This window comes from Capsicum annuum, chromosome 8 (genome assembly GCF_002878395.1).
Source record: "Capsicum annuum cultivar UCD-10X-F1 chromosome 8, UCD10Xv1.1, whole genome shotgun sequence".
NCBI lineage: Eukaryota > Viridiplantae > Streptophyta > Magnoliopsida > Solanales > Solanaceae > Capsicum > Capsicum annuum.
In genome coordinates this window covers 145,827,147-145,842,726 of record NC_061118.1, presented here as the reverse complement: position 1 = coordinate 145,842,726, position 15,580 = coordinate 145,827,147, and the positions used below count along the sequence as shown (strand labels likewise).

General features: G+C 36.2%; 1 protein-coding gene across 1 annotated transcript; it reads right to left on the bottom strand.

Annotated features, from left to right (window-relative positions):
• Positions 1-2,132: 2,132 nt before the first annotated feature.
• On the bottom strand, positions 2,133-15,032 carry LOC107839222 (CAAX prenyl protease 1 homolog). The gene is made up of 14 exons (XM_016682625.2): positions 14,816-15,032; positions 13,051-13,198; positions 12,852-12,936; positions 12,666-12,761; positions 11,182-11,247; positions 10,972-11,070; positions 10,625-10,738; positions 10,403-10,513; positions 9,337-9,399; positions 8,398-8,490; positions 3,737-3,850; positions 3,015-3,086; positions 2,758-2,823; positions 2,133-2,593 (listed from the first exon to the last, which is right to left on the bottom strand). Exons 1-14 carry the CDS (start codon positions 14,844-14,846, stop codon positions 2,477-2,479), a joined length of 1,275 nt encoding a protein of 424 aa, XP_016538111.1. The 5' UTR covers positions 14,847-15,032; the 3' UTR covers positions 2,133-2,476.
• Positions 15,033-15,580: the final 548 nt, after the last annotated feature.

The following is a 15,580-nucleotide window of genomic DNA, read 5'->3' as shown; positions in this document are numbered from 1 at the left end:
AAATAGGAAACAAAAAGAAAATAATAGTCAAAATATATGAAATATGAGATTATTTTATCTCATATTTAATTGGAAGCATTATTTTTTTTCGAGATTATTTATTTCATCAATTATACAATAGTAATGGGATAAGTTATCTCACTAATTTCAGTAATCATTATCTCGAAATAACTCTTTCCCAACCGGAAGATCCCCAAGTGTCTAACAATATAACCTTAATTTAACATTTTAAAAAATATATTTTTTTATTATATTAACATAAAGAATAATTATAATTTATAATATTATTTTATATAATTTTTAAATATTTTAAAAAAATTATCAAATTAATTAATTTAATTTAATTTTAAAAATTAATTAAATTGACTCAGGAAAAAGCCAACTATGAAAAGTTGAAAAGGAACGCTGAGTATGTTCTTGAAAAAAAATTTTCAACGATTATGTCCTTGTATCAATTACTCCCTTGAGTTGAGTTATATGCATTAAAAAAGAGAGAATTAATATGGGTTAAAATATAGTAGTAGTAATTTTTTGGATTTATTAATTGCTAATTTGAAGATAACAACATTAATTCATTTAATTTAATACTGAATGTGTAAAAGATATTTATATTATGATGGTTATAACTTAAATTCTTTGATTTATTTATAAAAAATGAAAAATTTACTGCCTAATTCCCACTTCCTAACAGTTGGATTCAAGTAGAAAGTAGGATTTTGACATCAAACAGATTAAATAAATCAGATGGTTAATTTAAAAAATCGATATCATGAGAGTTCACGAGAGGGTATACTAACCACTATACTTCTACAAAATCTTTATTTTATAAATTCAGAATCTTTCCAACATTTTCTTTTTGTTTTAACTTATCATAATAATCTGTTCTCATTTTTATTTGATATGATAAGGAACTGTGAGTTATGTTATTTTTGAATATGCAAATATTATCCATAAAAAAATATTTAATAACTAATTTCATGCTAAGATGTCTTGGCTATTATAATATGTACTCCCATATTCTTCTTGAGGCAGAGGAAGTAATTGGCTTCTTTTCCTATTATAGGGGAAAACCATTTTTTTTTTCTAATCCAACTTTCAAGTTTGTACTAAAATTAACAAATAAAGGATTAATAGTAGTAATATACATAACAATCATTTAAAGCAACAACTAGGCACTTCATAATAATAGTCTTTGACAACCCCACAACCCCACCTCTTGGTTGAAATTTTTTATTAACATAATTAATGAAAGATGCAGCCAAATGGTTATTAACCTAATAGAGTTAGACTATCATAACAATTTTGGTTGTGAATGTGCTATCTTTAGAATTTTTCAACAAAGAAATTATTGACCTTTATGATGTTGCATTGATACTTTACCTTTTTGTTGGAATACTATTGGTTTGTGTTAAAGCTACATATTATTGATATGATTGTAGCACTTTCTTTCTTCTTCCTTAAGTACTTTTTAGCCAACTTTAGTAAAGACAAGTGAATGATACGTGGAAACGTTGCATTTCTAAGCTTGCACTTAAATAAGGTTGTAATGTCTGATTATCTAAAAAGTCGATCCAATTATTGGTAAAGTTTGGTAATAGTGGCCATGTTCCAACATTAATGGATGTCATGAGCCTCTTTTCATATTACTACTGCAACAACAATATTCCCAGTGCACTCCACATCTTGGGTAGTTCATACCACTACCTCATCTGAAGTAGAGAGACCGTTTCCAACTACATACTACTACTAATACTACTACTACTAATAATAATAATAATGTGCATCGATGAAAAATAAGCTTCATGAATTACTTCCAACTTGGAGAACGTTTATTTTAGGACAAGTAACTAAAGCAACAGTACTTGATATGGAAAGTCTAGCTTACCCATGTTACTTGATTTAAATTCCAATACTGAAACTGACCTCTGAAATTACTTGGTATTAATTCAAAAAGAAATTTAGTGGAATTAAAACTTTTTAAGTATTAAACTCATTATATACCCTCCAGAAGAGTCGGCTTATTCATCAAACAGACTATGCTAGCTTGCTCTTTAAAAGTGTCGTTCATTATCCTACAAAATACTCGAAAAAAAAAAATGCAGTGTATAAAGTGTCAAACAATGAAAAGATGGTTGCCAAAACAGAAATATGCCCCACCGTTAACTGCTGCACCAAGTGAAATTGCTATTTGCGCTACAAGTATGAGCTACCTGAATTCTTTCAGAAGAGCTAGAATTGCCACCGCGTGATTAGCAGCAATTAAAGCTCTCGACTTAACTGCGAACGACATGGATGACATAATCACTCTTCTTGCAACCTCTCAAACATCATTCTAAACTAAGCCCTACATTGTGAATGTGACGTGAATAATATCAACATACAATGACAGTGCAAGTATATAATAGTTGTGCTTGCAGAGGCGCTGTGTACAGTTTAGAAGGAGCTCTACATCCAACGGTGAACTCCAATGGATGTGTCACTCCGTCTTCTTATCAGATGCATCAATGGCAGCCAATCTTTCAACTAGGGGAGGGTGAGAATAATGATAGGCTGAATACCAAGGATCTGTGTTCATAGCTGACAAGTTCTCTTCCTGCAAGACACCAGACAAAAGATTATACACATCTAGTACCACACATAAAGTAGAGAACATGCACACTCCATTAATATAAAGTTCTATATAATCCAGTGAAAATGATGCATGAAAACAGTTCCCAAATTACGTTAGAATTTCCGGAAAAAGTAGAGAAAGCTAACCTGCAGTTTCACAAGACCAGCTCGAAGAGGTTCAGCATAACCCAATTTCTTTGCAAATGCATCAGCCTTGAGAAAGAAACAACATCAAGTAAACAATGTATTCACATTAGTTCAAGTAAAATGGCTTTCCGGCCGCAGGGGGGTGGGGGGTGGGGTGGAGGGTGTTTAAACAATGTCTTCAATAAATTCAAACAAAAACTTTTGGTGGGTAAACAATGATTCAGAATCTGAAGGCAGGTGCTCAGCCAAAAATTTACCTGGAACTCAAAGGCACGGCTAACAAGATTAAGGCCAAAGCTCACAAGGTGCTGGAGAGGTATCACAGTGTGCTGCAACAACAACCATTATATGGAATATATTAGGAAAGAAATGAACGTTTATTGGAAACATAGCTCCTTTTTTTGTTCTTAGCAGTGTTAACACAATAGTGGAGTCCAACCTGGTTACATACACAACATTATTGACCGTCGCAAAGAAGAACAATTTTAAGGTACAACATTGATCACTAAATCACGACTAATAATTTGTGCTAGGATTATTTCTTTATAAGTGAAAACAAAATTTTGATTCAATTCTTACGGACTTTAAGACGTTAGTACAAAATATGAAATGTTCTGTTATATAAGCAAAACAAGAGGTTCAAATGAAATATATGGCTAGACTTTTTAGGATAGAATGGAGAAAAGTAGTATTGAGAAAAGTAAATGCAAGTCCCATTGCAACCTACTCGGGATAAGTTCAAAAATTTCCGTCTTTAGACAAGTGACATTATTTTGATCTGAGCTAGAAAAGGAAAATGGAGATTCAATGCAGACAGAGAAAGCGAAAAAAGCTCGGTCAATTAATTCTACATAGAAATTTGCTTCCAAATTGGTAATTGTGAAAGATGCACTTGAATGAGATTTCAATATTTCCAAATTAGTTATCATATTTAACCCTTCTTAGTTGCCACACCTCCTGATCAGATGTCCAGTATTACCTGAAATATGATGAGTCCAATGAGAACTGGTTGTGTATCAAACCCGAAACTCTGAAACAAATCCTTTGAATTCCTAACAAGAGTGTATCCTCCAAACTGCAAGAACGTGAGAATCTGCAGGGATATACTCGTGTCAAAGAAAAAGATAAAAAACATGAATCCAAAGTAAAACTGGATCGAAAAGGACAAGAATTATACATGTACGTATGTATGCACCACATGGATACATATATATGTACGCGTGAGGCGTCCCAATCAGGTAAAGAAGAAGCAAGATACTTCTTGCCATGCAACAAAAAGTCAACAAACCATGCACCATGAAACTAAACAATGCAGCTTCATCAGATGATATTGAGGGAAGTCGATTAAATTTACCAGCATTTTATTTCTAAAAGATTACAATGGAGATGTCCATGAACAGTAACTTGCAACAGCATCTTATCCCAGTAAACCATCTACAGTGTGAAAACAGGGGCAACCGACAACATAAATACCGAAACCAAAACCTTTTACCAGAATGTGATAAACCTAAATGTCAACAGTCCTGAAACCATATTGCAATGATATCTTCCCAAATGCCAGGGAGATCACTTTCCTCCAGGTACAAGTGGTTGTCCAACTGCGGCTAGCGCTACAACGACCACACTTCGTATTGTTTGGCACTTACGCGATCCATGTGAATTTACATTTGTTATCTAACACCCTTCTGTTATTATGTTATAACTAAGTCGATGTATTCTCACTCTTTCATGAAGTTTAAACTATGACTCATAGGTTCGGTCCCATGATAATTCACACAATCTAAAATATCTCTATTGTTCATACATATTGAAACTCGCGTTCTCCACTCTTTTGACATGCTTTCCCTCCTCAATATGACTTAAAAGCTTGTTTAGTCATACAACCTCACCTTCTCCAAAGTACATTAAACCATTATTAGGATACCATATGGATCATATGTGTATCGAAGGTTTCTTTTCGTCAAGCAAAGGCACAAATTATTGTACATTAGGTTTTGTACGACCACACAATGTGAGAAACTAAACGGCAGCCTTTTAGCAAAATCTACCATTCCAAAATCGTAAGACTACAACAATTTTAGACTAAGTTAAGTTTCCCAAAGAGCTGCCGAGCTGCAAATCGCTAGGAGTTCATTCTCACTGGTGTCTTAGATGTGTGAGCTAGTTATCAGAAGTCGGAACATTTCATGACAACAGCAGTTCCAACTTCATCAAAGGGACCTGAGATAATCAAACATTTTGAAATCTAACCAGGGTATTAAGTTGTTGAGGCACACAGTGAAGATTTGGGAGAGGGTGGTTGAGCGGAGGTTGAGGAGGATCGTGTTTATTTCTGAGAATCAATTTGGATTTATGCCTGATCGCTCGACAACATAGGCAATTCACCTTGTGCGGAGACTGGTGGAGCAGAATAAAGGAAGGAAGAGGGACTTACACATGGTGTTCATCGACCTGGAAAAGGCGTACGACAAAGTCCCTTGGGAGGTTCTTTGGAGATGCTTGGAGTCGAGAGGGGTCCTGGAGGCGTACATCAGATCGATTAAGGACATGTATGATGGAGCGAAGACTCCGGTGAGGACGGTGGGAGGAGATTCAGAGCATTTGCTTGTCTTGAAAAGGTTGCACCAAGGATCAACTCTTAGCCCGTTTTTATTCGCCTTGGTGATGGATGTGTTGACGCAACATATCCAAGGAGAGGTGCCTGAGTGTGTGCTATTTGCGGATGATGTAGTTTTGATTGATGAGACGCGGGGGTGTTAATGATAAATTGGAGGTTTGGAGACAAATCCCGGAGTTTAAAGGGCTCAGGTTGAGTAGGACCAAGACTGAGTACTTGGAATGCAAGTTTAATGACTCGAGGCAGGAGGACGAAGTGGTAGTGAAGATGGATTCCCAAGTTGTTTGTAAGAGGGGTAGTTTTAAATACCTTGAGTCTATGATACAAGATGCGGGAAGTGAGGTTGGGATGGTTTGGGCATGTGATGAGGAGGGGGACTAATGCCCCAATTCGTAAGTGTGAGGCCTCGGATGATTTCTGGCAGGGAGATGAAGAAATACCGGAGAGAAGTGATTAGACGTGACATGGAGCAATTACAACTTACTGAGGACATGACCCTAGATAGGAAGGTATAGAGGACCCAAATTAGGATAGAGGGCTAGTGTGTGGGGGTGAGTCGTAGTCAGTAGTTAGGAGTGCTTTGGTGTAGCTTGGCTAATAGTCTTAGGGCTTTGTACATAGGTTGGAGCTTCTAGTTAGGAAAGTTGGGGGGAGGCGTGTGCCTTTGGTTTGTTAGTGTATAATATTACTTTGTGGGATGTCATATCTCTGTTATTTCATCTTGTTTCATGTTTTATTACGACCTTGTTTACTGCTCTTTCGTCTTGAGCCGGAGGTCTATCGGAAACAACCTCTCTACTTCTTCGGAAGTAGTGGTATGGACTGCGTACATTTTACCCTCCCCAGACCCCAGTATGTGGGAATGTACTGGGTTTGTTGTTGTTGTTGTTGTTGTTGAAAATACACATAATATGAACTGAAGATGTGCTAAAGGAGCCCAACTAAATTTAGAAATCAATGTTGTGCATACTTTACTAATCAAACCACACAAAAACTAAAAACAAAATGTTCTGTTTATCGTGATTGGTGTGTGTCCAATAACTAGTCAACTTATTTCAACTCCATATGAAACTTCGTTCTGGTTGCTTAAATCCCATGATCAACTTCCACACCACATTCACGAATCATTTCAACACACATCCAGATTTCAAACCAACCAATAATTACCATTCATTTTAAAGAGGTTAAAGCCAACCAGCAGACAAAAATGATAAATTCGCATGTAGCATAACAGCATTACCACGACTCAAAATATACTTGATCTAACAACACGGTCTGGTTGGTTCCGGTTTACCGGTACCCAATGGTCCGGAATACGATCCGGTCCGGACCTACGAAAAATTCCGGTATTTCCGGTTTCCGGTCCGTAATGTTTAAATTTCAGCCCTTTTTTTTTTTGTTTTTAAACTTGGTTTGCAACGGCTCTTTTGGCCATTGCATTTCAACCGTTATTACCCCCCCCCCCCCCCTCCCCCCTCCCCCCCTTAAAATTTTTACTATAAATATACTTCATTTCAATTATTTTTTTCACACAAATATTATCAATTTTCATACTCTCTCTAAATATTCTCTTAAATTCTCTCTAAATATTTCTAGTTTTATTATATTAGTTGAACACTTGAAGTTGAGGATTCATTTATTATATTAGTTGGAGTTGAAGCTGGAATCACAGGAGGTAGGTAAGAGGGAGAGTTTCAAGTATCTCGGGTCCGTGATCCAGAGTAACGGTGAGATTGACGAGGATGTCTCGCACCGTATTGGGGCGGGATGGATGAAGTGGAAGCTCGCGTTGGGGGTGCTGTGTGATAAGAAGGTGCCGCCCAAGCTTAAAGGCAAATTCTACAGGGCGGTAGTCCGTCCGGCCATGTTGTATGGAGCGGAGTGTTGGTCAGTTAAGAACTCCCACATCCAAAAGATGAGGATGGCAGAAATGCGGATGTTGCGCTGGATGTGTGGGCTGACTAGAGGGGATAGAGTTCGGAATGAGACCATCCGGGAGAAGGTTGGTGTGACTCCAGTGGAGTGCAAGATGCGGGAAGCCCGATTGAGATGGTTCGGACACGTGAAGAGGAGGGGCATGGATGCCCCGGCCCATAGGTGTGAGAGGCTAGCGTTGGATGGTTTTAGGCGGGGTAGGGGTAGGCCGAAGAAGTACTGGGGTGAGGTGATTAGGCGGGACATGGAGCAGTTACAGCTCACCGAGGACATGACCCTAGATAGGAAGGTCTGGAGGACGCGAATTAGGGCAGAGGACTAGGGCCAGTTTGAGTCGCTAGTGTAGGGAATTACTTGGTGGGGGTTTATTCTTGTTAGGAGTCCGTGTTCCATGTTTTATTATGAATTTGTGTGCTTTCCTCTGTTTTATATTACTTATGGGTGCCGTATTTATGTTATGTAATCTTGTGCTGTGCTTTACTATGTGTTTGTGTGGTATCTCGTGTCTTGAGCCGGGGGTCTATCGGAAACAGCCTTTCTACTTCTTCAGAGGTAGAGGTATAGACTGCGTACATCTCACCCCCCCCAGACCCCACTAGGTGGGAATACACTGGGTTTGTTGTTGTTGTTGTTGTAACAATTCCCTTGAGCCTATTTCCATGACAATTGGGCATGAGTTTTTGACTCACTTCTGCGAACAAAAATAGGTATGTCGTTCGGCATTCACATGGTATCATCAAAATTTAGCATTATCTTCTCCCATAAAAGAATCTAGAATTTAGCAATATCTTCTTCAATAAAAGAACCTTTTTTATTTTTTATACTTCTTATTGATCTTCTGCCACAAAATCTGAGATGTAAAACAAACTAACCCCTAGAGTCTCCATGCTAACACAAATTAAATCACATAAAAATGGAGAAGCAAAAATTACGCTTAAACGAGAAAAAAGAGAACACAATTGATTCGAGTACGACTTTGGGGGGTTGGCAGCAACCTAACCTTCTTGGCCTACCCACCCTAAACAACTGCTAAGAGACATGAAGTATGAATAATTGAAGTCATGGGCTTCAACAATTAACTGGCCTACCTGGACAGCGATGAAGGAGTACATTGTATGATTAAGTTTCCAGTGACCAAGCTCATGCGCGATAACAGCAACTATTTCCTCATCGTTCTTGCACTACAGAGCATAAAAAAGTGAAATTAAAGGACTCCCAAAATACAGGCTAAAAGGAATTAAAGAGAACATCCTTAAAATCGGAAAAAAAAATGAAAGGAGAAGAAAGAAATACTGGGATAAAAAGGGTTTGATGGCTAAAATATTCTACATTTGTCATAATATGTGTATCTTCATGAAGTCTAGCTACGAGGATACCACATATAAGAAGTGACCGTTCATATGATCCATCCAGTAAAGGCATCTTTTTAACATCCAATCAATTCAAAGAAATAGGAATTATCATTTTTAATTGGTTAAAAAAACAAACAAAGAGCCCTAACAAATAATGACATTGGACCTATACAGTCATTCCTTAAGAAATCACTCCTTCTTAAGCTGCACTAAAACTCTCAAATCCAGTAAATTAGCCTATCTCCTTGAGGACACTCAATATTTGAGCAATGAAATAGCAGAAATTGTGTTCAATGAACTAGCAGGCGTGTTAGCATACTGTCAACACAAAATGCAACAATTGGTTTGAAAATATGATCACAGTAACATATTTTACCATCTTCAATTTTCTCCGAATCGAAGATAGAGACTCCTGTAATCAAGCAGATATCTGTTATGGTGAACCTTCTCAGAAGGAACCAACAAAGTTGATAGTTCAATTGTTATGCAATAGTAAATGGGCAGCATCAGTTCATAACTCTAATCGTCGCTATATAACTCTTACCAAAAATATATGGGAACAACCTTTTACCAAACAGAACAGTTTCAAGGAGTTGATTAAATGTTCATAAATTCACCAACTGATAGCAATGAACAGAAGACTAGAAGAAAAAACAGGCTCTATAGGCACCACACCTGCTGGATTAGTGTATCATAGAGGACAATGCGCTTGTTCTTGAAGAATCCATACATGTATGCCTGAATAAGTTTGCAGACACAAGATCAGCCCAAGGACTAAGAGAGAAGATAATAGAAAAATAGGTAACCAAGCACACAAGAGATAAGACAAATAAGAAATCAGGGGAAAACATCAGTATAATTTTATACCCTCTACAACAATCAATATTTCAGAGTCACACATGACACAACTCTTAACAAATAATTGAGCAGAGAGATTCCCAATAGCCCTTTCCTTCCCAAAAGTGCATTTTTGAAAAGCACCTCAAATAAAATACACTTGAAAGCACATTTTCAAAGTTTGGTCCAAACACTAATTGTTGCTAAAAGGTGCTTCGTAAATCAAACTACTTCTCACTAAAAGAAGCTCTTTTTTAAAAATAATTCACCAAAAGAACTTTTTTGAAAGCCACTTTTGGAGAAAGTAATTTCTAAAATATGTTGATTTTAAAAACTTGGTCAAACAGGCTGCCAGTCCATAAAGAAAAGAAGAGAGACATCTACAGACAGCACCTAGTCAGTTCCTGTAGGCTGTACATCCTTAGCTATTTATCATATTTGATTTGCTCAAAAAGAAAGTGGAATACCTCTACTAAACCTTTTGCAAACCATCAAGCAAACAGAACACACGTCCTCATCTCCAAAATATAAGACGAAATAGAAAGGCGCAGTACAATAAAAAAAAATAAGAGATGTATATAGCAAACATTGAAGCAAAACCAAATCTCAGAGGGAGGAGGAACTCTAACACAACCATCTAAACTCTAACTATCTGTAGCACAAAAAGCTATCACAGACGACCAAGAGGATTAAAAAGTTCTCAAACTGAAAGCAGAACAAACTAAACCAGTTCAAAGATCTAAATCATCATCTCAAACTCTACTAGCACAAGCTTGGATCTTGAACCACCCAATATATGAAATCTAGGCAACAGTCAACACAAACTTGCAAGTTGCAACAAGTAAAATTCAATCAACATACTATAACTACTATGCAAAGATCCTATAATAAACAAAGTACTCACATTGCTATGGCTTGACCTCGTGGACCCATCAACAACAAACAATTTCTTTAAGGGAAATTTGAGTGAGGATGCAAGATTCTCAATCTTCAACCTAAGCTCTCCCTGTGGAAGCTGCTCATCAAAAGGAAACCTAATCAGCATATTGGAGCTGCAGGAAATATATATTTGCTCTTCCTCTCCTTGGGAGGAGAGGGGAGGGGGAAGAGCGAGTTGACTACTTACCTGAGTGAACTTGTTGAAAAGTGGAGCAATTAGTACTGGGTAGATGGTCATCATAACAAGAGACAGAATCAACATAAATCCCCATAAGTAAATTGCCAAGTAAGGACCTCCTTTCTGCAAATCAAGAATGGATTTATACTGTTAGCGGAATGCACAATACGACCAGCCTCTAAAATGCACATACAAAGGAGCATCCACAGACCCATCAAAAGTAAATGTGATGGGAACCCAACAAAAGATTGATGTCAGATGAGATGAACAGGTAAGCATGCTAAATCATGATAAAATCTTATATTTACCATAACTGCAATAGAAAGTATCCTTCAATTCATAGCATGTAGCAGTACCTGTACGATAACAATGATGGCAGCCACAATGGGAGGACCAATCACAATAGCTAAAGCAATTCCTTTTATCATGTCCCTGAAGAACAACCACATTGTTTGCTGCATGAAGAAGACAATTCAAATTTCCAACAGACATGTTAAGTACCAAGAATCGACTGATGCGTGGAACTCTTCACAGTGGAAGAAAGAATGATATTAATTCCATGATACCTTGTTGAACCCATGGCGGGCCTCAATCACAAAGGTTGAATACAAGGAAAATGGCAAATCAGTGATCTGTAAAAGTAATTGAAGAATTAAATTGATACCAGATTATGAAGATTAGAACAGTCATAATGTTTGAAGCAAACCAGAATACTTGAAGACATCATTGGTCTAGGATATCACTACACTAAACACTAGTAGTACAGTAACTGCAGTAACCAACATGCTTCTTGAGATATGTTTAAGCCTGTTAATTGTATCACTCAGAAGAGAAATCGGTATCAAGTTCACCACAAGAGAGTAATCTCTTGGCAAACAGAAGTAACTCTCAATAGTTTTCGAACTAAGAACTTATAAAAAGATGCATTGATCTCTGAAAGACCCAAAACGAGAAACTACAGATCAAAGTTGTTGTCATTGCAAGTTCAAAGCCTAAATAAGATTTCAGGTCAGACACTAAGCAAACCAGGCCAAATGCACCATTTTCGGAAAGGAAAAAAAAAAAGAGGAATCACCCTCGGAGTTTATCAAAAAGGTCAGCACCTTAACTTAAGCATGATTCTCATACAAAACACCACAATTAGAGATGATAAAGAAGATAATTAAATCAGATCCGGAGCTATCTGTAACCCAACAAAAAAGAAAAAGAAAGACCGGAAGTGGAACTGCACATATGATCTACAGTTCATTTAGCCAATGTGACCACCAAACTACATCACACGAGTTCAAAGGAAGCTATACAGAGCATCTATTACTATTAGGAGATCTGGAAAACATTTTTGCACAAAAGCTGAAGAAATAATTATTCACCAAGAACTTTAACTCAAATGGTAGAACTCATGTGTAATTATAGCAAAGTACACAAGTTCCCTCACAAGAACTAACATAAAATCCCTCAAATGAGTAAAAAAAAGATAAGTTATGCAAAAATTAAATGCAAATTACAAATCATCGACCTTTACCCCGTCAACTAGTGTTCACGTAACATAAGACAACACCATCAAATAGGCATAATTTCATTTACATTTCACAACAAAAAAGTTTTATGCAAGCTCAGACCACAATGACCAGCCTTGCGAAACCAAATCAAGCAGAAACGCTACACTTCAACTATGAGTGATTATGGTCAAATTCACAAAGTGGTAACAACACTCCTCTAGGCTGGAGTAACAAAGGCAACAAGGTCCCTTAAAGCATTAAGTTAAGGGAAGTTGGAATTTCTGTACCTCAAAGAAGGGTAAATCTGAGGGTTTCTGCATTAAATATCATCTTTAACATAACGCTACAACATCAAAAGCATATCAATTGTAATCCTACAAGTAGGGCCTGGGGAGGGTGGCGTGTACCCACCTTAACCTACCTTATAAGGGTAGAGAGGCTGATAAACATAATGCTACACTATTTTAATTATTTCACTTCTACCAAGGACAAACAACTCCAAGAAATGTCAACTATTATGAACAAGAAACAAAAAAGATATTCATATTCACCTGTGACCAAACCATAACTCCTGCTAAAAATGAAAGCGTGTGAAATATTTCATTCTCTGCATTGAGACCAAGGTATAGCAAAAATTCTCCAGATCTCTGCCAGAAAATAAAACACAAAGTCAATAAGTTGCTAGAACGGCAACTGGTAAGACAGGACATTCTAAGAGAAAAAGCTGAACCATTCACCTTCCAAAACCAGGGCAATATCCGGAAGTACAAGATGGAAGAGTCCATTACTATGGTAACAAACTCGTGGACAAAATGGAAGTAACTGAAACAAAACACAAGACAAAAAAGGTAAAATGGAATTCGAACAAAATAGAACAAGAACAGATAAATTTAGATTGTGTCCCATGAACAAAAGAAAAACAAGTAGGAGAGAAACCTTTTGTCCAGACTATAAGAACGGGACTTCTCAAACTTTTCCTGGCTGATAACTCCCACCAAAGGTTTGGGAAGTGTTGGCAATTTGTGAGCCGCATGCTGCCGAACATCAAGGTATGACTCAAATATGTACATTAATATCATGAAACCTGAAAAATTCAAGAGCAAAATTAAAGCCAAAAACACAATAAAAAGGGAGACTAATAAAACACTAAAGAAAAGAAGGCAATAAAAAGTCTAGGTGTCAAGTCCAAGATAAAATATGAAGATTAATAAAACATTAAAGAAAAGAAGGCAATAAAAAGTCGGGGTGTCAAATCCAAGATAAAATATGAAGCATGCAGCCAGTTACACACAAAAAAACACGTGATTTACAAAGATGAAAAGCTTTAGATGACACAACACGTCCCAAAAACTAAACTGAACCAAACCAGATATTTTACAATCATTCGACATGACACACAAACTATGCTAGTCAGAGGCAATCTTCCAGAATTCCATTCATTGCATCATATCAGTTTACCAAGGTTGTTTCGTGGCAGTTAAACTATAGATCACACCAAATTAGGGGTGAAGATGATACAGGAGTAAACCACCAAATCATACATCAGATAACATCCCAAACTACATAAGATTAGCTCAAAACGAGATTTTCAATCTTTTTCTTGCCTGTCTCAGTCCATACCATAAAGAATACACAAAATGTAGTTATGACCAGGAGGTCCATGCAGCCCTCCGGCGGAAAATTATACCATTATACATGGTTAATGATATTTTTTATGTGTATATAGTAGATGTGAACCCTCTTAGTTCGTCTGTTTATTTCTTTCATTTTGAACCCACTTAGTAAAAATCTAGCACCGAAACTGTACCCTGCAATTAAAGCCCTCCAAAATGACAATAAACATCACTCCTTTTTTTACGAGGTAACGTAAGTATTACTAATAGACATCCGGTGGGTTCAGTATATGTACACAAAAGGTTCATACTAGGAACTTAAGAAACCGACAAATCCCAAGAACTCATTAAATAATATTACACTGCACAGTTTGCTCCAGCAAAAAGGGATTTAACAGACACTTGGCCTTCAATGAAAGATAAGAGGAACTTTTCCTTAATAGAATCTACGGTTCTTTCTTTTCATATAGTCCGCATAACCAATAATGTGCCACTCCTTGCGGTGGCAACTGACCTTTCTTAATTAACCCCCGGTGGGAGGAAGTGAGCAGATGAGGATTAGACATTCAAGCACTAATCGAATTATTTAATCAATAATCAAACTCGTAGACTAACACTATGTTTGGATGGTTGTTAGGTATTGTTTCATAATGTATCCTATTGAATAAAATTTAAATAACAATCAAAACAAACAGGATATCTAAACTAACAATACAATACAATAAACACAATACCATGGGTAATAACCATCAAAACACACTGTAAGAAAAAAGATCCTTTCACCGAATAAAAACGGAAAGATGTATCCGAAATTCAAGAGAAAAGAATTATTAAGTTAAAGATTCCAATAAACCTCGTAATCCCTATTTCTTTTAAAACATAGGTTCACCACAAATATTTGATCAATACGAACTTAAAACTCTTGAAACGACCGAGAAATAAGAGATAATAATTAAAGACAGTAATAATCGAAAGATGAAAGAGGAAATAGATTTCGTTGACATTCAAAACGCTACACCATTAACATGTCCTAACATACGAATACGAATACGTAGAATTGTAGAACGATAAAAGAATGAAAGGCGTACCAATAACTGCTTCCAAGTAAGGAAATGCCATCGCGAACTCGATTAGGGGGTTGGACACTGAGAGAAACAAGAGAAGCCGAAACAGTGATGCAGAGGCGTTTTCCTTTTGGTAATTTATAGGAGAGCAACGGTTTAATGGTTCGGGTCGGGTCGGTTTGTTGGGGGCTTTTATGGGTCACCGACGTGATTCAATCGGTCAGATACTCCGAACTAAAATAAGCCAAAATATAAATAAAGTGATCACCTATTTAATAAGTTATCAAAATAGGTTAAATATGATAATTTATTACATACGTTTAATATTTTTTTAATAGTTTGGTAATGAAAGTGTACAGTAAAAAAGGTTCGTAAAATGTGATAAATTATTACGTTTTATATAATTTTAAAAAAAAATAGTATAATATCACATCATCCTTTTATGTCAAATCATGTAAAACGGACTGTAATAAATTTACGTTTTACATGATTTGATATAAAAAGATGTTGTGATAGTACACTGAGTTTTTTAAAAAATATATAAATTAAAACTTTATAACTTTTAAAATTTTTACTAAATTATAACTTTTTATTGCAATTTATAAATTATAACTTTTTATTACGTTTTTTATCAAAAAAAAAAAAAATTATTGCTTGATTTTGTCAAATCAAGTACCACTAGCCCACTCCTTTTGAGTTCTTCTTTCATAAATCGTATTAAGAAATTACTTTTTAATAAATAAAAAATACATAATTATAAATTTATTTTATTAATACATAATAAAAATT

Bases quoted from the DNA above. Each gene is read 5' to 3' on its own strand.
- LOC107839222 (XM_016682625.2), bottom strand. From the start codon at position 14,846: ATGGCATTTCCTTACTTGGAAGCAGTTATTG. The intron at 12,937-13,050 runs GTTTCTCTCCTA...GTTTTGTTTCAG, and splicing joins TCTTATAGTCTGGACAAAAG to TTACTTCCATTTTGTCCACG. The intron at 9,400-10,402 runs GTGAGTACTTTG...AAACTTATTCAG, and splicing joins CGAGGTCAAGCCATAGCAAT to GCATACATGTATGGATTCTT.